This window comes from Bactrocera tryoni, chromosome 4 (genome assembly GCF_016617805.1).
Source record: "Bactrocera tryoni isolate S06 chromosome 4, CSIRO_BtryS06_freeze2, whole genome shotgun sequence".
Classification (NCBI taxonomy): Eukaryota; Metazoa; Arthropoda; class Insecta; order Diptera; family Tephritidae; genus Bactrocera; species Bactrocera tryoni.
Window position 1 is genome coordinate 12453859 of NC_052502.1, and position 27828 is coordinate 12481686.

The 27828-nt window shown below is 35.6% G+C and overlaps 1 protein-coding gene across 1 annotated transcript; it reads right to left on the reverse strand.

Annotated features, from left to right (window-relative positions):
* Positions 1-65: 65 nt before the first annotated feature.
* LOC120775717 (serine/threonine-protein phosphatase 2B catalytic subunit 3) lies at positions 66-27505 on the reverse strand. The gene is made up of 2 exons (XM_040106029.1): positions 27372-27505; positions 66-5936 (listed from the first exon to the last, which is right to left on the reverse strand). Exon 2 carries the CDS (start codon positions 5812-5814, stop codon positions 4087-4089), a length of 1728 nt encoding a protein of 575 aa, XP_039961963.1. The 5' UTR covers positions 5815-5936; positions 27372-27505; the 3' UTR covers positions 66-4086.
* Between the last annotated feature and the right edge of the window lie 323 nt (positions 27506-27828).

Genomic DNA, 27828 nt, shown 5'->3' on the forward strand with positions numbered 1-27828 from the left:
CAATTTTGTAGTCTGTAAACGTTTGGTTGTTTTTATTATACTTTTTATTTAAATAACATTGATAATTTGGTTTTGTTACTTAAATTTTTAAAAATTTTATAAGGGATTGCATTAAGATTTGTATACCGTTAAAAGGTAATTTCTTGCTCGCAAATATTTTTTTGTTTTCTTTTTTGTTTTCTTTTGGTTTTGCTATTTGTTGTTTTTATAATAATTGTTTATTCCTTTTTGCATGACTTTTTAATGCTTTGCAATATGATTTGGATTGTTATTAAGTTATTTTTGTTTATTTTTTTACGATATACGTAATTAATATGTAACTTTTACAATAAAATTGAAAAATTTTTAAGATTTATCTAGAAATGAAGATGTGCTCTCTGCTACTTTGCAATTTTTGTTTTTTTTTTTATTTATGGCGTTCTCGATTTTATTTTTCTCACAATATATGGGTTCCCTCACTCAAACTACCTTTTTGTGTATAAGTTTTTACGCTTGATGCTTAAGCGACTCTTTTTTCGCAACATTCTCTGACGAATACACACTTTTTCATAATAATTTCCTAATATGTATATTTGTTATATATATGTATGTATGTATGTATGCTATATTTTGATATTATGTGTTTGAATTACTTGTTGTTTTACTTTACTATAGAGACTTTCACAGCTGCTTTTTGCTATAAAAACGGTAAAAAAGAAAAAATATTTGAAAATTAATGAAAATATGTTTTTCCGTTAAATTGGAAACGTAATTAATACAAATGTTAAATTTTGAGGCATTAAATTAGTTAAATATTATTTTATTATTCATATGTAGTGAACAAATGATCCATCATGTGTAAGTAATGTATAGCAGAAAACAAATATAAACTTTTCCTTGGAAATTTTCATTAAATATGCAAAATTACTATATTTACGTAACGAAAATATTGAGATTAGATTTCTTGGAAATGAAATGTAAGAACTCCTTCATGGTACTTTTAAAGATAATATCTTGAAGAAAGGAAATTTATCATCTTTATCACAATATTGTTAAGTTTAAAAACTCGAAATTTCTACTTTCTAACAAATTAAAAAAAATATATTTGTTTTAACCAATTTTAGCTCTGTTCTTTTACTCCTTTTCATAAGTTTTATAATTTACTTTTATTTGACATTGATCATCGATTATCTTATGTACATATGTACAGCGTTAAATTTTCTACTCGCGATCTAAAAAAAATAATAATAAATGTACCAAGAAATGTAGTATCTCTGTCACAATATTGTTAAGTTTTCAAACCCGAAACTTCTACTTTTGAACAAATTAATAAAAATTTTGTCTCAAACAATTTTAGCTCTGTTCTTTTACTGCTGGCTATAAGTTTTTCCATTACTTTTTCGATTCGCAAATCAATTTATTTGAAATTGATCATTGCAGTTTGTTCGCTCATTAGTTAAATCTGAAATGCATCGTTAACTTTTCTACTCGTGATCCAAAAAAAAAAAACAATTTCTAAAGAATTTTTAAATATTTTGAAAAACAAATTACGTTAATTTAGAAAGAAAATAAATAAATAAAACTATTAAAATTACTTTGGCTAAAGTAATTATGTATTCTATTTGGACAGACAAAACTTGCGAAAATTTATTAGTCAATCATCACTGTTCACAAATTGAATTTATAAAATGTTTCTTTGAAAATAAATTGGGCCAATTTAGAAAAAAAAAAATTAATACAAAATTTATTTAAATTTCACTCTCTAAAGCTATTATCAATAACAAAATTCAAAAAAATTTGTATCCAATTATCACTGATCACAACCTAACCTTATACGTAGCTGTGTTATCGCAACAACATTTCTTGCCATATTGCTTTATCAAACTTACGATCAAGATTTATGAGTGCCATCAATTAATATATTCATAAATCAAAACTAATTTAAGTAGCTCGTAAATTAGCAAATTGAAAAATTTTTAATTAAATACATTGCTATTTGTTTAACGAATTGTAAACAAAACAAAAATATTAAAGTCGATAACGATAACTTAACTGCATTCTTTTGCCTGCGTACACCTCGTGATTTTTGACAATAACAAAATAAAAATTTAACAATATTAAACAAAATTTGCGAAAAACCAGACACTTAGATTTTTTTTGTAAACTCAAAAAAAACTTTTTGCAGCGCTTGTATGCCGAAAGTCTCTGGATAATTTTGTGTATTCGTGCAATGGGTTTAAACTGTTATATCTTTGCTGTACTTTGGGCGATATTTAAAGTTATATGTACGTATTTCTATAATGTAAAGTACTTCAAATTGCTATAAGTTTTATATTTATATTTAATAATTATGAATTAATGAAAAAGTATGTATGCATGTATTTTGTTTTTATTAACTTAGCATTTGCTTTGCTGATTGCGTTGATAGTTTCAACATATTCTCTTTGTTTTGCAAATATTTTTTTTTTTTGTATTTTTGTTGTATTTAACTTATTCATTTATTATTTATTTGATTTTATTTATTTATTTAGCTTTAATCTTAATTGTAAATTCACATTTCAGTTATAAGTAAATGTAATATTATTTAAGAAAAATTTCATTAAATTCTTATAGTAGATAGTTACATTTCGCTTACATAGAAAGAAAATTATACAAAACCAAAAATGATAGTCTCTATTCATTGATTAACAATTAACTAAACAGTTTTTAATGCGATCTGCACACAATTGGTTAACAATCATTCTTTATTCATATATTCATATTATGCATAGTATTTGTAAATATTAATTTGTAGATCAATATAGATTACATGTAATCATTATAAAAATACCAAAATAAAAATTGCTAAGCTTTATGATTATTTCGAGATTCTTTTTCGGCTCGGTCTAAGTAATTGAGAGTTAGATAGATACAGAGAGAGAGAGAGAGAGAGAGATAGTGTGTGAGAGTTAGGCAATATGCAGTTATACATGTATAGAGCGTAGTGAGTGCCGTTGGACAAACTTCTTATAACGAGAGTATGCACTGTTTCGCTCCGCAAGCGCTAGAAAGTAGAAAATTTGTATATATGTATCTTATAGATACTACATATATACTACGTATGTATGTATGTAATCAATTTTAGCAACAACATCCCTGCCAGTTTAACGGGGTGTACACATACTATTTCTTTAACTACATGTTAACTAAAATATATATATTTTTTTACAATCAATAAATCGCTTTACAAGTACGTTTATTCTTCTAATTGTTAGGCATTTTTGGAAAATGCATACACATATGACTTAGATAAAATATTTATGTATTTATATGTAGGACCGAGCGAACAGAACGAATAAAGGCAGCAATTACATATGTATGTATGTATGTATGACTATACTGAAGATGGCACGTATAAGACCACAAAACGATCACCAGATGAGTGTGCACGGCGCCGACGCCAACAATGCGTGAAGCTCCCTCCTGCACACACACGCCCTCCTGTCCGAAACAAATACATCCATGCTTATGGCTATGTGTCGGGCGGGCGTGTATGCACTTGAACTGTTCGTATTACATACTAACGGGAAATACAACATATTACCATTATAGCACGGATCACCAATGCAATTGTGCATCGCCGACGCATGCGTTCACAGTTTCAGTTACATTGAAGAAATTAGCGTACGACCGACCGTGCATCGAAAGTAGGACGAGATGAAATAACAACGACGAGATATTTATTAAATTTTCTATGTACTTCTTTCATTTCCTTTTTTCTGCTTTTGTTTTCATTTATATTTAATTTAATTATGTTTAATATTTTCTTCTTCTTCTTTTTCTTCTGTTATACTTTTGACACAACTCCACGCTTCATTCAATTTGTATTTTGATATTTCATTCTTTTCAACTTTTGAATTGTTTCTTAACTTAAGAGTTACGCTCATTTCATCGCTTCTTCAAATATTTGCACCACTCGTGACTGGGTGGCTAGACCGCTCGTTTACTCGTATATATGTATTACCCGTAGTACAACAAACACAATGTTATTATGAAACGTAACGTTGCAATCGGCCGCTTAGGCTAAATACAGACATACATGGCTACTAAAACACTACGGACTTAGAATTATCCATTGATTGCATTCGCATTGGCGTTGGCATTGGCATTCGCCGCTGCTGCAGCGGCAGCCGACAACGACTTTTGTCCCTCCTCGGCGGGCGATGGCGTCGAGTCGCGTCGCGGCGGCATGCGCTCGTTCACAGCATCCAAACCCTTGGCTTCGGCAAACGAAGTGATCTTGTGATTGGGCGAGAAGCCTTGCATCGCATTCTTCAACGACTGCTTGCCACCGGATAGTGCGCCCAAAGGCAGTGCACCGGTTGGTGTGAGTCCCTTCAATTGCAGTACCGACTCAGATTCTTCACGTAACACTGAGAAGACACGTGCCATTTTACCGATGGCACGTATCTTATTTCGAATGACTTCCTTGCGTAACGCCGCTTCGTCATCGGACAACGGCTCTTCACTCTCCTCGGTCATGAGTTCATCGTCCGAGCAAATATTCAATACATTCACCAGCATCTCAGTCACTTTCTCGCCTACGAACGGCAACGACCAAGTAAATACGTCCATGAAATTGGGAAGCCAGTAAGGATGTGGAGAACAATTGAACTGTCTGATGTTCATTACATTATTTTCATATTTCAACACCGCCGCTTTGTTGTTGTACACATCCAAATAATTCGGTGCCGAGAAGATGGTAATTAGCGATGGGAACCCAGTGGTTTGACTTTTGCGATACATGCGATAGCCGGCGTCCTGCGCCTCGTGTGCACGTATAATCGATAAAAGATTGTTATTTTGCAAAAAGTCACAGCATGCTGCATAACTGTAGAAATACGAACAGCCGCGCACGGAGTTGTGCGTATAGAAGTCGGAATTTTTCTCATTTCCAAAATCTTCCAACGGATCTGACCACAACAAATCGCACATAGGTCCGAAAGCTGGTGGCTCCTTAAATCTATCCAAACGACGTATATCCTCGAGTTCGTGGATTTCCGGTGACAAACCACCGTGGACACACAGAAATTGTTGATTCATTAGTGCCGCAAGCGGTAAACAATCGAACGCCTCCATGCATGCATCATAAACACGTTCCGAGTATTTGATCTTACACTCTTGTTTGAAAGTGAAGTACTCTGTTAAATGTCGGCATTCGTGATTGCCACGCAGTAAGAATAATGTATTCGGGTATGTGATTTTCAATGACCACAAATACAAAACACACTCAATACTGAAGTAACCTCGATCCACATAATCGCCCAGGAAGAGATACTTGGTGGAGGCGGGTGAACCGCCGATTTCGAACAACTTCATTAAATCATAGAACTGACCATGTATGTCGCCACACACTGTTACCGGTGCCTCGATATCGATCATGGTCTTCTCTTGGCGCAACAAAGCGGCGCCCTCTTGTATAATACGCAAAGCGGCGGCCTCCTCGATGCGTCCCTCGAGTATGAAATGTTGCTTAAGTACGTCATGTTGTGGCTTACCGGTGCGTGCATCAAATACATCGGCCACTGTTAGTTTGCGACTCGGCGGAAAGGGCACACTGTCAATCACGCGTTCTTTGGTCGAGAGACCTGTCTTTTTGGTGGGGCTTTGTTGTGATGGCGTGTCTGAGTTCGCACCACCAGCGCCATTGCCCGCTGCCCCATTGCCGCCGGCCACTTTGTCGTGTATGTTGTTGTTGGTGGCGGTTGTGCCACCTACGTTGGCTGCATTTGGCTGCTGTTTACCATTCTGTTGCGCCACCGGCTGATTGCCCGTGTGCTGTGTAGCCGAAGACATGTTTGTTGCTTCTATTTAAATTCGCTTTGGTTATACGCTGTGACTTGGTGAGCGATTTGCCAGAAACTGTCTGCGGTGCGGCTACTTTTGGCCGTCGCTAGCAGTGGTAATGCACAATCTGCCTGCAAGTATACAAATTTACATAGTATTTTTAGTTGATATGCTTATGCAAATGCCTGCACACTAAAGTAATATTAAAAAATAAATTAAAAATAAAAATAAAAATTAAAAAAATATTATCTTAAATCGCTTCAGAGAAATTAAATTAAATAACTGTATTATAGAATCATAATTGTATGCAGTGGCTCAGCCAAAGGGGTTTTGTTGAAATGCTGTATGGACGCCTCTCAGTGAGTTTATTGAGGTGATGGTTTTGGTCGCCATTTAGTCTCTCATTTTATTTTTATTTGAACTAAATGAGTAAAAAGTATTTTTTTTTTATTTAAACTCAGAAATTTAACCTTCGAATATAATGCTTGCACATCTATGTTTGCAGAACTTTATATATTATGCTGCCCCTTTCTAAAATCCTGGTGGTGCCTTTGCTTTTGTGTATATTATATGCTTATTATATATGAACAAAAAGCTCTGTTTCAGAGGGACCCATAATTTCTACCTTAAGCGTGTAATTTAAACATTCACCATATGAGTAATAAGCATGTGCAGTATGTATATTTTCTTTTTAATTTTTTATTCAATTTCGATTTAAAGCAATTTACAGATAAAGTTAAGTGCATTTGTGGTTAATAAATAAATCGCAAACAGATGAACTTTTCCAATCACAACGGCTACATTTGTGTACGGATCGCTTTTGTGGTCGCGATGTTGCTGGCTTGGGAGCCAGGCAAGTAAGCAAAGGCTTTTACTAAGTTTGAATCTATAATATAATTTAAATGATTCTTTGTAAAATTTGCTGAATAATTATTATCAGAGAAATTGTGAAACTGATAGAAAATATACATATATATTTCAGAAATGTTCATTAATGTCATCGATCATTGAGGCTAATTATATATTTTGTGTGAGGTTGATATAATTGATGTTCTTATATGGTTTTTAAGTAAGGTTCGAAATTGTCTAAGCTGCAACATAGTATGTACCTTCATCTCATACACCACAAACATTTCAAACATTTTGTTATCCATCAGCTTATTTGATTTTGCAGAGAAAATAGGTCATAGCCCCTATAAATACATTTAACATTTGCCTTCTTATATAAATATAGCGGGCAACGAATAACGGTACCAAAAATAGATAAGAATAGGACTATCGATTCTACTTAGCTCGATATAATGATATAATGATGAAGGATATTTATATGTTTACCTAAAACCAATGGGCAAAACGAAATATCTCCTGTCATCAAACAAACAGTCGTCGTACTCGCGACTTGGCTCTCACGTCACTGTTGACAGTCATAACTTTGAAGTTGTAGATAATTTCGTCAGCCTGGAAATCCAACGCAGGATTGCTCTTGCCAACAGGTGCTACTTCGGACTGAGTAGGCAATTGAAAAGTAAAGTCCTCTCTCGACGAACAAAAGCTAAACTCTATAAGTCGCTCATAATGCCCGTACTGCTATATGGTGCAGAGGCTTGGGCGATGACAGCAACCGATGAGTCGACGTTACGAGTTTTCGAGAGAAAAATTCTGCGAAAGATTTATGGTCCTTTGCGCATTGGCCACGGCGAATATCGCATCCGATGGAACGATGAGCTGTACGAGATATATGATGACATTGACATAGTTCAGCGAATTAAAAGACAGCGGCTACGCTGGCTAGGTCATGTTGTCCGGATGGATGAAAACACTCCAGCTCTGAAAGTATTCGACGCAGTACCCGCCGGGGGAAGCAGAGGAAGAGGAAGACCTCCAGTCCGTTGGAAGGACCAAGTGGAGAAGGGCCTGGCTTCGCTTGGAATATCCAATTGGCGCCACGCAGCGAAAAGAAGAAACGACTGGCGCGCTGTTGTTAACTCGGCTATAATCGCGTAAGCGGTGTCTACGCCAATTAAGAAGAAGAAGAAGAAGAAGAAAACCAATGGGATTTCGTTCGGAAGAATTTTATGGCAAAGATGCATCAGGCTCTAGAAGTCATAGTAGTCTCCAGTGTTATCGATAATACTGACAAAATAATATAAATCGTGGAGTTCGTCCGTCATATAAGCAACGTTTCGATTGCATGAGCGCTAATCACTATAAAATACATTCATTCCCGAAGCTGTTGGTTACTGACGATGAAAAGTCGGTCACTTATGACACTGAAGTTAAAATGGTCGCGATAAGCCGGCGGAAACGGCGATAAGCCAGGATTAATAGTCAGGAAGGTGTGTGTTTAGTGGGATTGGCAGGGAATCATCTACCATGAGCTGCTCCCTATGGCCAAACTCTTAATTTAGATCTGGTTTGTCAGCAATTGGAACGTTTAAAGTAAGTAATCGCCCAGAAGTGGCCAGGTTTGGCCTATAGGAGTGTTCCGTCTGTATAACGCTTGGCCGCACACATCGATATGGACTCGCCAAAAGCTCCGGGAACTGGGTAGGAATAACCTTATGCTTTCATCAAAGGATTACTATATGTTTCTCTTTACGACGCATAACTTTGCTGATGAAAAATTCGACTTAACGGAAGCTTTTGGAAATCAACTTTCCCAATTTTTTGCAGATAGGGATAAAGTTTTATATGCGAGTGACATTATGAAATATCGAACAAAACGGTGCATTTTTCACCTAAATTCGCTAAAACAAACAACTTTTTAGTAGACCTAATATTAATAATTTCGCCTAACAATAATTTTCCGGGCTCTGTCTTTATGATTGCAAAATTAAGTATCTCATAATTATTATAATCGGCGGATTCGTGATAAAATCGGTACCGGCCTTGGAATTTTAAAGCTAATGAGCTTGCGGCAAATGCACAGCGGTTCCTATGTCTTCCTTTGATTTATTTGATTTGCTACTGGGTGGTTAAACCTCACGTGATCTAAGCTACCAGTGGTCAACCGCTACCACACGTCTCAGATGGTCCATCCGTTGAGTCCAATTTTCGATGACTCGTTCGAGAATTTCGACTGGTAACTGGCGAAGTACAAACGTGATGCTCCAAGACCTGAATCGAAGCGAGATTATCCATTCGCTTAGACTTTACACTTTACATATCCCCACAGGAAAAAGTCTAACGGTGTGATATCACACGATCTTGGTGGCCAATCCACCGGCACAAAATGTGAAATTATTCGGTGAGCAACGAAGTATTCTCTTATAAAATCCATGAATTGATGCGATGTGTGGGAAGTGGCGCCATCTTGTTGAAACCAAATGTCGCCGAGATCACGAGCATCAATTTCAGGCATCAAATAGTCGGTTTCATGGCGGGATAACGGTCGCCATGGATGATTACGTTCTCACTGGCATCATTTTTGAAGAAATATGGACCGATGATTCTACCGGCCCACAAATCAGACCAAAACTTTGTTTTTTCTTGACGAAATGGCAGCTTTGGATCGCTTCAGGTTACTTTTCATCTTTTCATCCCAAATGTGGTAAGTTTGCTTGTTTACGTAGCCATTGAACCAGAAATAAGCTTCATCGGTGAACAAAATTTGGTTTGAAAACGTCGGAACTTTTTGTAACCTTAACTTTTTACGAGCCCATTGAGCGAAGCGATTTTGCTTGAGATGGTCGAGCAGTTTCAGTTCTTGCAAAAGCTGTGTTTTGTGTGCTCGAATTAATATGCGCCAAGTCGTTCCTCAGTTCGAGTTGCTGCGAATGGCGCCGAATCGACTCTCCGCGGTCCTCGTGTACGTTTTCAGCTACGGTAAACAATACGGAACAAAAATAACTTGACAGCTTGATACGACTCACACATGATCTGACAAAAAAGTCTTAAAAAGTACTCGTACCTCTTTTAGGTTCACCCTCTAGTGGTCATACAATCAATGCACATGTGAAGGGTTTCTTCTTATTTTGTTATTAATTTGGCAGAGCCGTCGAAATGTTTAGAATTCTTTGTATCCTTTCAATTTTTGACAATTTTTAATGTACCACTTCTCTGAGACATGACACTGTGCATACACTTGACATAAGTTAATTAAATTGGCAACACTGCCTAATATTTAGATGAATTAAAAAGTGTCAGGTGTTTCAAAACAATACAGCAAAGTGATGTCGCAATGACAGTCCCAGTTCCCGTTCACCATTTGTAGTAAAACTCAACGGCGTGCACAACAAATAATAGGATAGATAAGTGGTGCGGGGCGCTGCCCTTGTGCCTTCCTGCCAAAGTTGTTTGCGGCTCATATCCCTTATTAATTCTAATTATTCATTTAAAAACAGCAATTGCAAATATTTCTTTGTTTGATAAATGCACCATCAATTAGGCGACGCTGTGTGCACTGGCGTCGCTAAGCAAACATATTTGCGATATTTCTCATTAAGCGGTCGCTTATGCAGCGCGACGCTGACATTCGGCATATTTACAATGGCAATGCGGTGTCATAGGCGATTGCATTTTAATCCCGCAAATCCTCTTTAAAATTCACACACACACACACAACCGAACAGCGCAACGGTGGGGGGCAAGGGGGTGGTGGAGTGAGGTGAAATGCAGCAATGCATATTCATTTGCACAAGCCCAAGTAAATTATTTCAATTAATTTAGAACGTAATGAGAGAACGATTTGCTAAAGCACACTTTCGCACATACACACACAAACATACATATGTATGTGTATAGATGAGCACATGCATGCAGTTGCACGAAGGCGAGCGCACACTTGTTGGCAAATAATATGCACTGCCTACCAAAGTATACAAACTGCTACATATTAATGGACTTATGTACGCATGTGTGTGTTACTGCTTATTTGCTTGTGTGTCTGTGCGTATGTATGTTTGTATGCAAATGTGTTTCTTTTAAACAAATGTGTATTTGGCACCGTTAGCGTTTGCACCCGCATTTAGCGTGTCTATCTATGCACATATGAAATCTATATGAGTGAGTGTGTGTGTTTGTGTGCATATTACTTATACGACATGTGGCCCGCAGCTGAGTAGAAACTTCCATTGTTGAAATTCTCGCAAAACAATTGTGACTTTGTTCTTCGTGTTTTGGTTTTTTTTTTTAATTTTTTTTGGTTTTCTTACTTTTACCGTATAATTTTAAAATAATTTATTTTACTGTTAGTTTTTGGTGGTGTGTTTTTGTCGGCGACATACCTGTGTGCCGTAAAGCCTAACAAACGATGCGGCAACGACTTTCGAATGCACATACAAAACTACATATGATTACCTTGCATTTTCATATATACTTTTCTAACTTTTCTAGGCCTTTGGTCAAGCTGGTCAGCCAACATTCTTTCCGCGCGTGTTGAAATTACACCACAAATGACTCGTTAAGTCGGCCTGTATGACAAGCAAGATTTTTATGATCACATTACGGTATGATTATGCCCGGTCAGGTGTGTCGGATATATACACATTTTTTTTATTTTTAATATTACTGCCGTTGGGTTTTCAACTCAAATCACAACGTTTGCTTGTCACGCACACGGTTATGACGCTTTAATGCATACATGAGTGTGTTTCATACCTCCAAAAGCCTGTAAATTCATAAATTGTTTATATGTATGCGTATGTATGTCTGTCTGCATGTATCTATGGTGCGTAAGACTGCGGTGGAGACGCATAAAAGGTGCAAGATAAATATTTGCTGCTAATTTATTTGTCTCCGGCACAGAATGCAATGTAAATTTTAAGCAAGCAACCATATATCTGCATATACATACAATAAAAGTGCAATGTAGATGGATTTGACGCACATATTTTCAAGCCTATTTGTATACCAAAACAAATGTGCATATTTTTCTCCATGAAGACGTGTGCAAGAGTGCACAAATTGTTTAACTTTCGCACTATTCAATGTAAAACAAAAGACAACAATATTATTGCACAATATTTGGACTATTCGGCAGCTGCTATATATTTTTTATTGTTTTTATACCCTCAACAGGGTATATTAAATTTGACAAGAAGTTTGTAACACCCAGAGGGAAGCATTGGAGAGCCAAGGAAGTGTGTATTTAAGTGATCAGCGTATCGGGATGCGTCGATTCAGCCATGTCCGTATGTCTGACTGTCCATGCTCATATGCCATGTAATGCCAATATAAAATTTTACACATTTTCTCTCCAAAAAGCTGCTCAGTTGTCGGAACCGCGATTATTGGACTACTATTGAATATAACTGATACAGCTGATCTATCTAATTCAAGTTCTTGTACGCAAAATATTTAATTATTCATCAATATTTACTTTGTCGCCTTCAAAGTAATCCCCACCAGATGTACACTTATGCCAACGATTTTTCCAGTCCTTAAAACACTTTTCATAAGCACTTTTTGGGATGGACTTTAGCTCCTTCAGCGAATTTTGTTTTATCTCTTCGATCGACTGTAAACGGGTTACAAGGAGTGGCAATCTCAGTTTGGGGACTAAGAAAAATCCATCTTTACCTCCAGAACAAATTCATGATGCACCAAACCACGAATATCGAAAAAAAATTATCAAGCATGTCCAAAGAGACCTGTTTACGGTACTTTTATTGAAAAAAATGCATCTTTATCGAAACAAGTCGAGCAAGAACGCGTTTCATACCTAAAATATCAACCAAACTCATTCGAACGGAGTCGCGACAAATGTCGAGCTTTCTAACACTTGCCTGACAATTTTCAAGCACCATCTCGTTCACTTCTTTATAATTTTCATTAGATGAAGAGGTCGAACGTCGTCCAGAATGAGACATGTCTTCAATGACCTCTAGACCGTTTTTGAAGGCTTTGTACCACTCGTAGGCTTGTGTTTTTGAAAGAACTACATAAATCACCGTAGGCCTTTTCCAACATTCGCAATGATACCACACACGAAATTTGGTTAGAAATTCAAAATTCTTTGATAGATATTTTTATCCATTATAAAAATCGCAACGCACTACTGATGTGTACCGACTTACGGGGTTACATGGGTTTCTAAAAATCTAATCATTTTTAATGTCTTATTAAATTTTACAACACTTTTGGAATATTTGTCCAAAATTTTAAGTTGATCCGAGTAATAGTTTCGTAGATACAGCTTTGAGAACTTGTGCGCCGAGGCTAGCTGGGCTAAGTGCGCCGTCTTTAAGCACGTTTTTCTCGAAACTGTGTTTTTGAAGTCGATTGGCAAGATTCCTCGAGAACTACTCAACTGATCTTCATGAAATTTGACTCAGGTCTTTGAGATACAATTCTTAAAGGCTTGGGCGAAGGATACTTTTTCGATTATAACTATTATATTTGAAAAAAAAATGTCGCGAAACTTTCATATTTTTGTAAAAATGTCTGCCTAAAATCCAACGCAGGCGCATATTTTTTCCGAGGGGTCAACGGGAATGGCGTCGTAATGGCTGTGTTTAAAGTATTTTTTCCAAAAGTTTTAGAATTTCTTTGCAATAATAAAGATTCTAATAAAATATTGAATTTTTTATATGAGAAAAAAATTTTGAAAAAATTCTGTTTTTTACTCGGAGAAACCCATGTAACCCCTTAAGCAGCTGCTGTAAACAAACTGGTTGACGGAGAATTTAATTACAATTTTCAGGTGCTTTTTTGTCAAAATATTTATTATTCATACATACAAAATACAAATACATACAAAACTGAAAAACCGATCAAAATTAAGATAAAGAGCTTTTTATGCAATTTTATGACGTGAAGGGTATTATAGTTTAATTTACAATTCTTTCTTCTTTTCTTTAATATAATATTGATATTTAATACATTCATCTCAACTTCCGCTCAAATCAAAATGTCAGGCATTATATTTCCTACCGCTAACCCAATAAAGTGCAAAATAGTTTGTCAAAAATGAAAATAAAAAAAAAATATTTTTGATTTTTTTACAATTTCGTCAATCATAATGTTATTATGTATATACATATACATATTTATATGTATGCATCAGCTTCACATCTCTCGTCTACAATTATTTTAAATTGATTCAGTTAACAATAGTTTCTCAAATTTACTCCTTTCAAAAATGTGCTTGAACATGGAATTCTAGTATTTGCCTTCGAAATAAGCGACTTAAAGAAATCAATTAGAATGCAATGTCATGAATTTGAATTGATTGTTAATTTATGTGTAAACACGTCTGTACATATATGCAAACATATACACAAATACAAATGCATTTACGTATGTGTGAAGTGACTTCAATAAAATCTGAACAGAAGTTAAACAATTCATTTATCATCTTAATAGTTTGATGATTTTAATTTTTTGCACGCGCTTACTTATTCTTCATGTACAGTTGTGGGCATAATTAAGTTTCCGAGGCAAAAGATGGAACAGCATTTATAATTGTCTTTTCGGTATATCAATATAAGAAATATGTATATATAACTAATAAAGAATTAGTTTATCGTCATATATAAGGTGCGTTCCAAAGTAAACAGGACAGAACAAATGGTGTTTTCGGCAAAACCAATTTATTTTATTCAAAATAGTCTCGTTCTGCTCCAATACAGCTCTTTGCACGGTCCAAAAGCATGTCGAACGACTGTTTTAGCTCGTTGGCCGGTATGGCTGCCAGTATGCCGGTGCAAGGCTTTTGAATGGCCTCTACGTCTGCATAACGCTTTCCTTTCATAGGCAAATGCATTTTTCCGAAGAGGAAGAAGTCGCACGGTGTCATATCAGGTGAATACGGGGAGTGGTTAATCGTTAAAATTTGATTTTTGGTCAAATAATCGGTCACATTCGGTACTTCAAATGTTGGATTCTGAGCAATTTTGGGTCGTCAGTCAATTTGTGCGGAACAAACCGTGAACACACCTTTCGTAAGCCCAAATATTCGATAAATCGATGTTTTGGAGATGTTCAATTCCATTTCCATGAATTTCAATAATGATTTCGGCTGACTTTTGATGAATTCACGCACAGTTTCGATGGAATTTCCGGTGATCACGGATTTTGATTGGTCCACATGTTGATCGCCATTTATGTCCTCACGACTACTTTGAAAACGTTGAAACTACTCGTGCAGTCTGCTACGGGGTAGACAATAATCGCCATAAACTTGTTTCATCAATTGAAACATTTCGGTAAAAGTTTTACCAATTTTAAAACAAAATTTAATGTTGGCTCTTTGTTCGAAGCTCATTTTCGCACCAATAACACAAACCTACCGACACTTAAAACGCAATAACTTCACTTCCAATCCATGAAATTCTCCTGGACAATCGATAAAGATAGCAAATTCTAACGCATCAGTCGACATATAGATGGCGCCACCAGGGGGCGCTAGATTCAAAAAGTCCTGTTTACTTTGGAACGCTCCTTGTAGTACTGTCATTTCATTACTAAGAATGTTTTCATCCCTGAATTTGCATGAAAAGTTTTCTCTTTTCATCGTACAATTGTTAAGAGTGCAGAAAAAATGTTTCTCTTGTTATAGAGTAAATTGACTCCTCAGAAAAATGGCAGAGGATTTCAACATCTCTAATGAATTGATTCAATACACTTTGGTTAATGTTTTGGATACGAAGCGTGTTAATAATAGAATCGTGCCAATAGACTACAATGTTTTGCAAGAGCGATGTCGAGTAGAGGTCGTTAAAGAGATGCTTGACCACGTATTTGATAACCCCACATTCATCGAACGCATCCTTACTGAAGACGAGATGTAGGTTTATGAATTTGATGTCGAAACTATCCTACAATCTAGTGAATGGCATTCCAAAAATGCGCCGAAACCGAAATTCGCTGAAGGCATTGATGGCGATCCCAGCCGAGGCTTATAACAATCCTTTGAAAATTTTGATTAAATTTTGACATGCTCAAAAGCCTGAAACCAACAATAAAGATTTGTATTAAAATACTAAAAAATGTGGTCCTTTTTGTTTCTGACCTGATCATATTTGATATATTGTATGTATCATATAATGAAAAGAGAAAATTTTTGGTAAAACTTAGTTTAAGTAAGGTTAAACTGGTAGTCCGATAAGCTACGCATAGATCAGTTTTGGTCCTTTGCAATGCCAGATGGAGTTCAGGTACTAGGTCCAAGAGATGTAGTCATCCATTAGGATACCTGCGCGAATTTTAACAGACTCTGCGGCCTCACACTCGGTACCTCCTCCAGTGTGTCCTACCGTGGAGACCCCAGATGCTTACAGCTTTGTAAAACTTAAACTTAAAGTTTCCATCAGGCGTGCCTTCTTAGTCTTCAAGAATGATTTTATTCAATTTACTTAAACGAAAAAACTTTGAAACTAAAGAAGTGGAAGTCTTTGTTTAGAATTACTATGAACGGTCGACAGTTCCCTCTTTTTACGCTGTGTTTCACAATTACTCTACTCGATTATTTTTGGATGTAACAGACCGGCTGGAGGGTTGGTTTGGTTTCACAAAAAACCACATTATTGTGTGAAATTCGATTTAATTATTCATCATCGTTGTCATCGAAGACTATACGATTATAATACCGATTTGCGATACCGCTTTTGCAGTAGAATTGGAGTTTTACTAAAAAAAGTTTTTGTCTCTGTAATTCTCTGTTATTTCTAGCGTCAAAAGACCAGTTGGCAACTGTACGATGTGTGCTTAAGTTAGTTTTAAAAAGATATTGAATTCAATATTCAAAAAATGCATAAGTTTTTACATAAAAAAGTGTATTATTAAACACCAAACCCACACGGGTTGATGATCAACATGTCCATAAAATAAAGAAATTGGTGCTTGAGAATCGACGATTAACAGTCAGAGATCTTACTGGAACCGATCGTTAGAATATCGGAAAGATCAGTGAAAACTATTTTGAAAGATCAAATTCACTAAAATAACAAATTCAAAAAAAAAAACAAAAACATCGCGTTTACGTCTGATGAAGAATGTTTTCCGACTACCAGGTTTTCATGAAACATATTATTATATTGGCGATGAATGTTGGATCTATGCTTACGACTCGGAAACAGACGACCAATCGGCCGAATATCGTGGCGAAGGTGAACTGAAGCCGAAAAAATACGTTAAATTAGGTAAAAAATCAAGGCTATATGGACAGTTTTCTTCGATTATCGAGCTGTGATGCACTCCAAATTCCTTTCGACCCACCCAACTGTGAACAAGGAATACTATTTGAGTGTTATGTGAAGCTATTCATAAAAAGAGGCCGGAATTATGGGCCAACAACTCTTCTTTTTTGCACCACGATAATGCACCGTCGCATACTGCATTGATTCTTCGTGAGTTTTTCGCCGAATTTTCAACCAATATCATGTCGCAACCACCGTTTTTTCCTGATTTAGCTCGTGTGACTTGTGACTACTCAGTAAACTCTAACGTCAGCTTCGGGGAAACCGTTTTAAGTCAATTGAAGACATTAAAAGTGAATCGCTATTCTGGAAATTAACTTTAACAACTGTTTCGAGGATTGGAAAAAACGTTGGCACAAGTGTATTGCGGCCAAGGGAGACTACTTTGAGGGGGACGACAAAGATTTTGAAGAATATATTAAGAAGTTTAAAATTATGAACAAAGTCTTACTATTTTTTTCTCCTAGTAGTATGTTTGTTTCGGTGCCTTCTGAATGTCATATTACAAAACATGTGTATACGGCTCTCTCGCCGAGAAACAATACGGACTTTCAGCCTTTCAGTTGAACTTTTAATGACAGCTAATTGAACACTTATTCAATATTTATGTCAATTAGCACACAATAAAAAAGAGATTTTAAAATGAGAAGTGTAAATAATTAATATAACTAAATGCTTCAAGGAATTACTCACATCAACGGCACCATTAACTTGAGACGGAGTAAATGTAAATGTTTTAAATTATAAAAATATACGTATGTATACCGGTACATATGTTTCATTTACATACATTTACATACATATGTGCCTTTTTTAATACATTCACATGTGTTATTGATTTAATTACTTCTCAACAAATTAAAACTATTGAAATTCTACAATATTTTATTGCTGTTTTTATTTCGCGTAGTCGCATAAAACTAATTTGCCGCGAAACAAGAATAAATAAACGAAAGCAAAATAAAACTTCCCTCTTGTAAACATAGGTAAGCAGCAGTAGATTTTAGCTCGATCATGCGAAAAAGTCAGCGAAACTAAATATATGTGTATATATAAATAATTTGGCTCCGAAAGACTAAGATGCCAAAGCTAAACAAGAACTAAATTTAAATAATGCTACTCATACATATAAAATAAAGTTTTTGTTTACCATTTCCATTGAAATATGATTTCAACAAGTTGCCACATGTTTGACAGGTGGTATTATATTTTGAACTGACACATGTTCGCCGTGTGGTATGAGTAACTTTCAGAACACTCATGTCTCCGAAAAGTCACAGATTTATAAAAATAGCGAACGCAATTATATACATATAATACAAGGTAACGAAAGATTTGACAGTGAAAACTCGTTGAATAGAATTTGAGTAGGTTCGACAGATTATTCGTTAAGTCTATAGTCACATACACTGTATTTGTACTATGTGTGATATGAACCATTTCCGTTCATTTTCGATACCAAATGTCCATATACCAAGTATAATATTTACATAATATAATATTCATATATTCAGATAATTTTATTCAGATATATTATAAGCCATATATGAGGAAAAGGAAATTTAAAGGCATTGTATTATCCATTATACTTGGACAAAAGTCCCAAGCCTTTTATGTTACCAACTCAGTTTGTTCAAAGCGAAGTATATAACATTTTTTAAGGGGTTACATGGGTTTATGGGTTTCAAAAATCGAACTTTTTTATAGTCTTACTAAATTTTACGACACCGCTATAATATTGTCCTAAATTTTCAAGTTGATCCGTGTAATAGTTTCGAAGATACAGCCTTGAGGACTTGTTCGCTCGAGGCTAACTAGCCTAAGGCGCCATCTTTAAACGCGTTTTTCTTGAAACTGTCTTTTTGAAATCGATTGGCAAGATTTCTCGAGAACTACTCAACCGATCTTCATGAAATTTGACACAGGCCTTTGAGATACAATTTTTAAAGACTTTGACGCTTACAACTTTTTGAAAAAAAAAATTTCGCGATTTTTTTTTTTTGTAAAAATGTCTGTTATAAATTCATATTTCATTTTTTTCCTCCATCTAAGTTATGGTTTTAACCAAACCACGTATTTTTTCACTTCAGAAGATCCTGTAAGGAGTTATTCTTCCAAAGCGGGCGCTCTTTTTTACGAGGGGTCACCGAAAATGGCGTCGCAATGGCCGAGTTTAAAATATTTTTTTCCAAAAAATTACATAATTTATTTGTTAATAGCGTATGTTTGTAAAAATGAAACATTCTAGTAAAATATTTAATTATTTATATGAAAAAAAAAAAAATCAAAAAAGGCTGTCTTATACCCGAGGAAACCCATGTAACCCCTTAACCGTCATATTCAGTACAAATTTAAACAGAAATTAGAGGATCCTCATATTTGATACACGTGTACTAGTTTCTAGTTCGCACCGACTGCGACCATTATTTAACACATATTGAAAAGAAGTCAGTTACACTATTTGTTCGTTGACTTTCGTTATCTTTTGGTGATTTATAACAAAAAAAATTATGTTCTGTGAAAAATAGGCAATGTTATCGTTCATATTTACCCATTGTCTGGACCAAAAATGACAAGTCTCACAAAAAGTGTCGTATAAAATGCAGCAACACTTTGGGATCGCTTAAAAATATTAGTTCCCTTCACCAGAAAGAAAGCGAGATTCCCAAGGAAACAAGATTTTTTGACCTCTGATCATTATATTGAGGTTCCACTGTACAAAGGTGTACAAAGGGTGCGTACTCAGACATATGTAGCACATAACAAGTGGCAATAGCAGCAACGAACTCTGAAGAAGCTTTAGCAATAAAGTTTTTTTTCGGCGTGCATTCCAGCATTTGAGCACTTTTATCTGAGCACGAGTGTAAAGTAGGCAAATAAAGTTTATAAATACATATGTATGTATATGCGCGTATTTGCACAATTAATTTGCACCTACATTGTGCACACACATACACATGCACATGTGGGGGGTCGCAAGTAAACTGCGCCTTCGCGACTACAACGCAAACGATCTTCAATTGCGCACACACAAACATATGCAAACTTCCACAAGTGTATAAATATGTTTGTATGTAAATACATACATATAAGTGTGAGCATACTCTTCTTCGCGCAGCACCATCTCATAAGCAATTTATGTCGCATAAAAGCTCAGGCGTTTGTAAAATACAAATTCTTCAGATATCTAATTATTTTTATTCGCAAATATATAAACATACAACACATACATACATATGTATTTGTATGCACTTTAATTACTCGAACACATGTAAGGAAATACACAATTATCTGCAAGACACCGTTATACGGCCCGCTTATGTGTGTTCGCTGTGCGTGTGTTTGTGTGTGTGTGGGTGCGTGTGCCAACTTATTGTTTAGCTTTTGTACAAACACCTGCAATTTTCTTTTATTTTCATTGTTGCTTTGTTATTATTTTCGCGAGTACACCGCGCATTGGTCAGCAGTTTGGCATTTCCTTCGCTTTCGTCCATCTGTGATTGATCGTATACATATGTATGTATGTATGTACGTATATATACAGCGAGTTTATTAGAACGATCGCATAACCATACAAAATTTTCTTTTGAACACATTATATGCGTATGTGTGTATGTTTCTGCTTGTTCGAACGTCAACTGAGATTAGCTAATCCTGTCATTTTAAAATTAAATAAAGTTGTCAAATAACAATGATGACAAAGGTTGTTTGGCAGCCTATTTACTTGGTAATCGACTTTTTAGCAAAATAACCGAATATTTTTTCTCAGTGATAAATATTTTTTTTATAAACAATTTAAGGCCGAAATTTTGGTCAAAAATCAATTTTGTTTAGAAACCGCCATTTTGTCAAAAAATTTTATTTTTCTTATTCTTTCGTTTAATTACTAGATTTTACATTACTTTAACGAATTCTGTTTGGTTTTTTAATTTCAAAGGATCCAGTTGAGAGATATAATGGTCACCGCAAAACGTCTTTTTTGATAGGAGCTCTGAGAGATCAGCGGTAGTTCCTTTCCAAATAAATATTTTTACCAATACTAGGACTTAAAATACAGTTAAAAGATACCAAAATAATATGTGTACAAATTTTTGGATCAATGAACTTAAAAGTTTTCTCAGAAAAAAATTCTGGAAAATTCGGTCTTCTAATTGCATATGTATAACCCCTTAATGCTTGTTATCTTATCTTTTGTTTTCAATGGGCTTCATCGCACTATGTTTTTTTTTTGTTTTCCACCATGGTCTATAAAAGTAATTCGAAAAACTTTTATCGTACGGATTCTTCTCTGTATACATATTAACAAGGTTGTTTTTTTGCGAGAGCTCAGCTTTAACTGTTGCTTACAGACCGCGGTACTATTTTTCAAGTAAAAGTGATGCCAATAAAATTACCAGTAGATGCACTGTTTCGAAGTGCTGCTTCATTCAGTATACCCCATTTAATCTGAAAGCAGAGCAGCAATGCTGGCCTTGAGCTCACTGGCAGTGCGCTCAATGTTAGTCAATAAATGTCGGACCTCACTACAAAAAGCATCAAGTTACTACAAATTATACAGGTTCGGTTCTGGCCACATCGCAAACACTGAAAGCTACAAAGCTGATGAGCTGAGAAAGAATACACCTACCCCAATCTCATCAGACTGGATCGGTGCATTGCTGAGCTCGCGCATTCCAGCACTGGATTTGTGAACTGTGAGCTCAGTAAGCATTAGTTAGCAAGCAGCATCTGAGCGAAAGCGAGACTTTTCTAGTCCGAAGAGTAAGCTAAGAAATCTTGCTTTTAGAAAGGTTAATTTCAACGCAATGAGAGGAATTCTTATTGGACACTCTCCTAATGTACAGCTGAGGTTAAAGATTTTGGCGAATTATCAAAGCTATATAAAGGAAAGTTAGTTGGAATATTACAGTTATTATCTTCTGCAAAGTAAGGTTGAAGCAACTTGATATTAGCCGTCTCCAGAAATGTGTGACGGGCTCAAGCCGCTTTACCGATATGCGACGGCCGTTTGATCCCAGCGAACCGTTCAAGTGGGATCATTAATAACCAAAGAATATCACATCAATCAATGGATTTATTAAGAGAACAATTCGGTGAGCAGTTAATTTTGCGTTTTGCGCCGGTCGATTGGCATCCAAGACTCTTTCCTTTGGGGATATGTAAAGTCTAAAGTCTAAGTGAACAATCGCTCTCCTATTCCGGCCTTGTAGCAAAGCATCACGCGTGTCATTCGCCATTTACCACTCGAAATGTCCGAACGTGTCATTCAAAATTGGACTCAATGGATGGACCAACTGAGACATAGCCGCGGCCAACATCTGAAAGAGATAATCTTCAAAAAATAAATGTCAAGGAATGTTCTTTCGAATGATAATGAACATTCCCCATTAAATTTAGATTTCCTGTGTTTTTTCTTCAAAAGAGAAGGAAACCTCGAAATAGATCACTCCTTTTGGCTCAATTAATGCCCTTTTAAATTCCCTGACTCCTTGGGACCTTTTTGCCGGTTTAAATTTTTTTTAAAGAACTCGAAATTATTCTTACGAAGTAAAATTTTCGAAATTTTATAAAACTTTTTAGAATAGTGCAAAAACCTTTGAAAATTATAAAAAAAATTTAAAATTTTTAAGGATTTAGAAAAGCTTATCTTGATTTTCGGCGAAACTACGAGGCCTATTGAATTTAGTAATATTGCAATGTTGTAGGTTAGGTAACCTAAAAATTTCTGTTAAAAACTCAATTAAGCAAGATTTTGTGTTTATTTTTTCTAATTGTATCTTGTTCAAAACAAAAAAAAGAACTGTTCAAATAAAAATTGCTCTTAATTGTTTCTCGTATTTTTTTAAAAATGAGTCTTGAAAGGCTAAAAACAATAACAACTACCGCAATCTATTTTCATATCATTCAACAATTTGGATATGTACATATCTACATACATAGGTGACCGAAAGCACATCTCTCTAATTACTTCACAGTCCGTTTTGTTTTAGCGAAAAACTTTTACAGTTGCACACTTTCGGCTTGTTGCTGTTGCTGTTGCTGCTGCTGTCGCTGTCGCTGTTCGCCTGCGCGCTGCAGTGTGCAAATAAAGGAAAAGTGAAAAAACACGAATAACGGCAAACTTGCAAACACTTGCGGGTTGACAGGTGTGGCAACAAAAAGGTGGCGAACATTGTGCCAGGAAAAACAAACGCGTACGCATGGCAGACTTAGCGATTGGTCGCCAGCAGATAGGTAGGCTAGCTAGCAGGCAGACACTTTGTCTAATTTTATCGTTTTTGAAGTAAAGTGTTGCTCTACTGTTGCATGATGACATGAAAGCACACACACACACATACATACAAACACTTGCATAGCTAGTCACATACACACATACACACATATGGATGTATGTTTGTTTCTTACATGCTTCATTGTGTACTCATTTGTTGGTATGTATGTATGTATGTACATCGCCGCTGCTATTTGTATGCATAGAAAGTATATTATATATTCCTTGTGCCTATACTAGTGCGAATATAGTAAGCTACTTGTTTAGCTGTGCTCATTCCAACGCTGACACGTTAGTGGGAAGTTGGGTGGCCAACGTTCTGTGTGCCGCCGACACTCTGGCAAAATATCTGGTACATACAGCACACATGTACGTATGTACATATGTATGTGTGTGTGCGCCTCACTTGCATATGGTGTCACGGTGGCTGTTGTTATGTGCGCGCGTACTGTTTTATACTTATTTTTAAAAAAATAATAACAAAAGCTGTTGGCGCGTTGTAAGACAATTCGAAACGAGACAACAGCGTCAACGCGCAGCGTGTAAGCGTTTATTAGTGGCACACTAGCCGCTTTGTAAAATCGAAATTTTTTTAGTTTAAAACAAAAACTCGCTTATTAGAACAGCTGTAGATAAAAAGTTTTAACTAAACTATTTTTTCAGTATGAAACATGCATACAGCTATTCATATACACACATATTTGCGCATACACACACAAGGTCACTCTAATAAAACTATTTTGCCAGCTTTACCGCTGGCTATTTTGTTAATCGAGTGGCTTTATTCGAAAGTATGAGCCAAAATGGCAGAAGTTTGTCAAAATTGTTTGGAATTTCGCTATTTGCTAGCTAATTATTTCAAGCTTTTTTAGCGTGCTTATCAAATTTCTGCGCTTTTTTCTCTTTGCCTGTTGCTTATTTGTGCAAAAATCAATACGAGACACACTTATCAAAGTAGAAAGCAACAAAAAAGTGTCTAAACGCTTTATTTGCGCTACATCTTCGCTGAGCGTTAATTTTCATATATATTTTTTTAACTAACTTGAAGATTGTTGCGATAAAAATATTAGATAACGCTATTTGTTGAGCGAATTAAGCTAATTGTATTTAACTAAATGAGTTGACTTTGTTTATTTTTTAATTTTTATTTATTGTTTATTTTTTTTTATTTTACCTGCTGAAGAATTTAGTTGTGACATTAGAAATTTGGGGCAACGACCAAAGCTATAATACCCTTTACATGTGCATTTTTTATAGCATAAAAGTGTATAGAAAGCGCTTTATCTTCATTTTGTTCGGTGGGTTTGTATGGCGGCTACATGATATAGTGGTTCGATCTGAACAATTTGCTCGAAGATAGTACCGTTGCCTTAGACAATAATTCATGTCAAATTTCGCCAAGATATCTCGTAAAATAAAAAAGTTTTCCGTATAAAGACTTCATTTTGGTCGAACAGTTTGTATGACAGCTGTATGCTATAATTATCCGATTTGAACAATTTCTTCGGAAATTATGGCATTGCCTTGGACAATAGTTGTTGCGGAATTTCTTAAAGATTTCTTATCAAATAAAAAAGTTTGCCATACAAGTACTTGATTTTGGTCGAACAGTTTGTATGGCAGCTATATGCTATAGTTATGCGATATCAGCGGTTTTACAAATTGGCAGTTTCTTGAGGAGAAAAACATATGTGGGAAATTTCTGATTGATATCTCAAAACCTGACCGACAGATAGAAGGAAATGGCTAAATATACTCAACTCGTCACGCTGATCATTTATTGTTAATATATCTTATGGGGTCTCCGAGCTTGAAAAACCCTTTTCAGGGGTATAAACAGTATAAAAATTTACTCTTCGTATCTCAAATTAAAAACTATACATATGTATGTAACTATATGCGTGTGTACCATCCCATACATTTTTTTAACAAAATATCAACGTATTAACGCTAAAACGTTAATAAATAATACTAAAAAAAAAACTAAGTAAACAACAGAAATCCACACGTTTTCAGAGTAGAGTAGGAATACACGCGCCTATGCCAAGCTAATTTGACAAACTGGTTTCAGTGTTTCATAAATGTTTATCAGTGCGCAGCATAATTATCAAACTTGTTGCTTTCGAACGCGTAAAAATATTCAAAACACATAGCCTATGTACATATGTACATATGTACGCATGTATGTATGTGCACAAGTTTTGAAAATTCGTGTGGATATTCATTGGATATCGAAGCGACTTCAGAGCTGCCGATAAGCTTTTGTATACACACACACATATACATATATATTTACGCCCGACCTTAGCAAATAACTGCGATATTTGCATAGCTGTTGTTGCTTTCAATACTATTTATAGCTATGTACACTTTTTACCTGGAAGCAGCGCGTATGTTGGAATGTGAAGTTATAAAGCATTTGAATTTAAAAAAAGCACGTTACTCCTGTTCTTCTAACGCAAAATTACTATGTAGCGCCATTAATTTGAGCCAAACCGTGTTTGATTTTCTAATGTTCCTGCTATTTTTAGCGTGTTGTAGCAGCAACAGCGTCGGCCACAACGCAGTAAGGTTGAAAAAAATGCTCATTTGTTTTCGTTTTTTGTTGTGTTTTTTTTTTCTTGTATTTTGTTTGAGAAATTTTCACAAGTATTTAGTTTAGTTTTCTAATTTTACTTTACTTTATTTTATTTTTATTTTTTATTTTTAGTGCTGTTGTTAATTTCTTCAATTATTTTACGATACGCTTTGCTTACTTTCTGCTCGCCAATGCCTACTACAGCAGCAGCAGCAGAAGCAGCACATTTGTATTCATGCCAAATTCTCAGCACAGTTACTCGTACCCGCATATGTAGTGCCATACATTTAGCGAAAATGAGTATGTGCGTTTGTGTGTGCACATTAAATGTATATCTACATATTTTTTTGTATTAAAGTATGTACTTTGGGGCCATAAAAGTATTACTTCACCGACATTTTTCGCACATTTGGGTGGCAGCCACTTTTTCAACGCCACAATAACGCAGACACGAGTATATATCCGTATGTAGGCATCTAGGTGCTTAACAGAAATATTTGTAATTAAAATTTTATGAGCCACACACATATGCTTTTACTTATGAATATGAAAAAGTTCGTGCAAAATTATTTGTGCAGCAGTAATAATATTGTATTTGACAACGCGCAGCCGAAACGCACACATTTCAGCCAATTTTTTCCAACTCTAGTGTCCTGCTTTTCAGTGTGTTGCCACATTGTAGCCCCTTAAAACATTATTACCTGTTACCTGCTTGTATTGCCTTACTTTCGTGTCAATATCGGTGCTACTACTATGTACATACCTATGCGGTCAGCCCAGACATTTTTTGCTTCTTGTTTCATTTTTCTTCTATGAGACGTTGTTCGTGCTTGTACTCGTAAACAATAACAAGCACTGCAATAAGTAGCAAAAGTAAAATAAAAAAGAAAAACAGAAACAACACAAGAATATGAAAAGCAAATATAAAGGCAACGGTAATTTGTGCGCATATCGCCATACACCAATATGTACTTCGTCTCCCACTCGCAATATTAAGAACCACATCCAGGTCACTGCATTGCGCGAGTAAAATTTTAATCCTTGCGCTCACTGGGTATGCGCACACAAAATTGGGAAGCATTGAAAAATTCCTGACTGACTAACTCTGCTTTTAACGACCCACCTAGCGCAGCTTACGGGGTGTTCTCCTACTTGCAAACACACAAACAACATACGATTGCTTGCAGCTATGTACATATGTGTGTATGTACTATGTATGTTTGTACATATGTATATGTGAGGCACCACGCAACCCATATTTCATTCGGCAACCACCAAGCAACCGTTGGCTAGCATATTCAGTCGCAGTCGCTACACACCAGTCAACCACCCTACTAAAAGGGGGCGGCGGAGGGCTGTAATTTTCGAAAATGTCCCTTCACACCACCACAGTTAAGTAAAGGAAAATCCAATCTCCTGTCCTAAAATGTATCTTTTGTGTGCTTCTTCTCGTTCACCGTTGCTTTTTCGAACTTCAACTTTCTGCTAATTTTTTCTGGAGCCTGCTGATAAATTTTCATTGCATTTCCTGCAAAATTCAAATCACCAATACACACTTGACCAACTTAAATGTACTCACATTCAACACTGTTAGTTGATTTTATTTAGTTCTTGTTAATTTCCAATTAGAATTTCACAAAACAAAAAACTATCAATTTCACTGCGACCAAAAATTTTCCCCGTCCGCGACAAAATGATGTGAAAGAAAAACTAATATTTTTCGTTCTCTGCTAATACATGACTAGCTCTCCGCGGTGCTGCCAAGTTGAGTTTACAACGAAAAGGCACACAAGATGTCGCCCACTTTGTGTTACGTGTAGCGCATGTCAGGTGCCGCCACTGACGGTGTTGTTGTCTTGAATATGCGAGCGAAGCCTACATTTCCTCTTAAAATTGCCTGAAAAGAAAACGCAAAAATATTTATATTTTTATTAAGCAAATTATATTAATTGTTCATCTAACAAATTTAACTTTCTATTTTTACGAGTAAATATGCATGTTTTGTCATGTGTATTGTACAGTTAAAAAGTATTTTG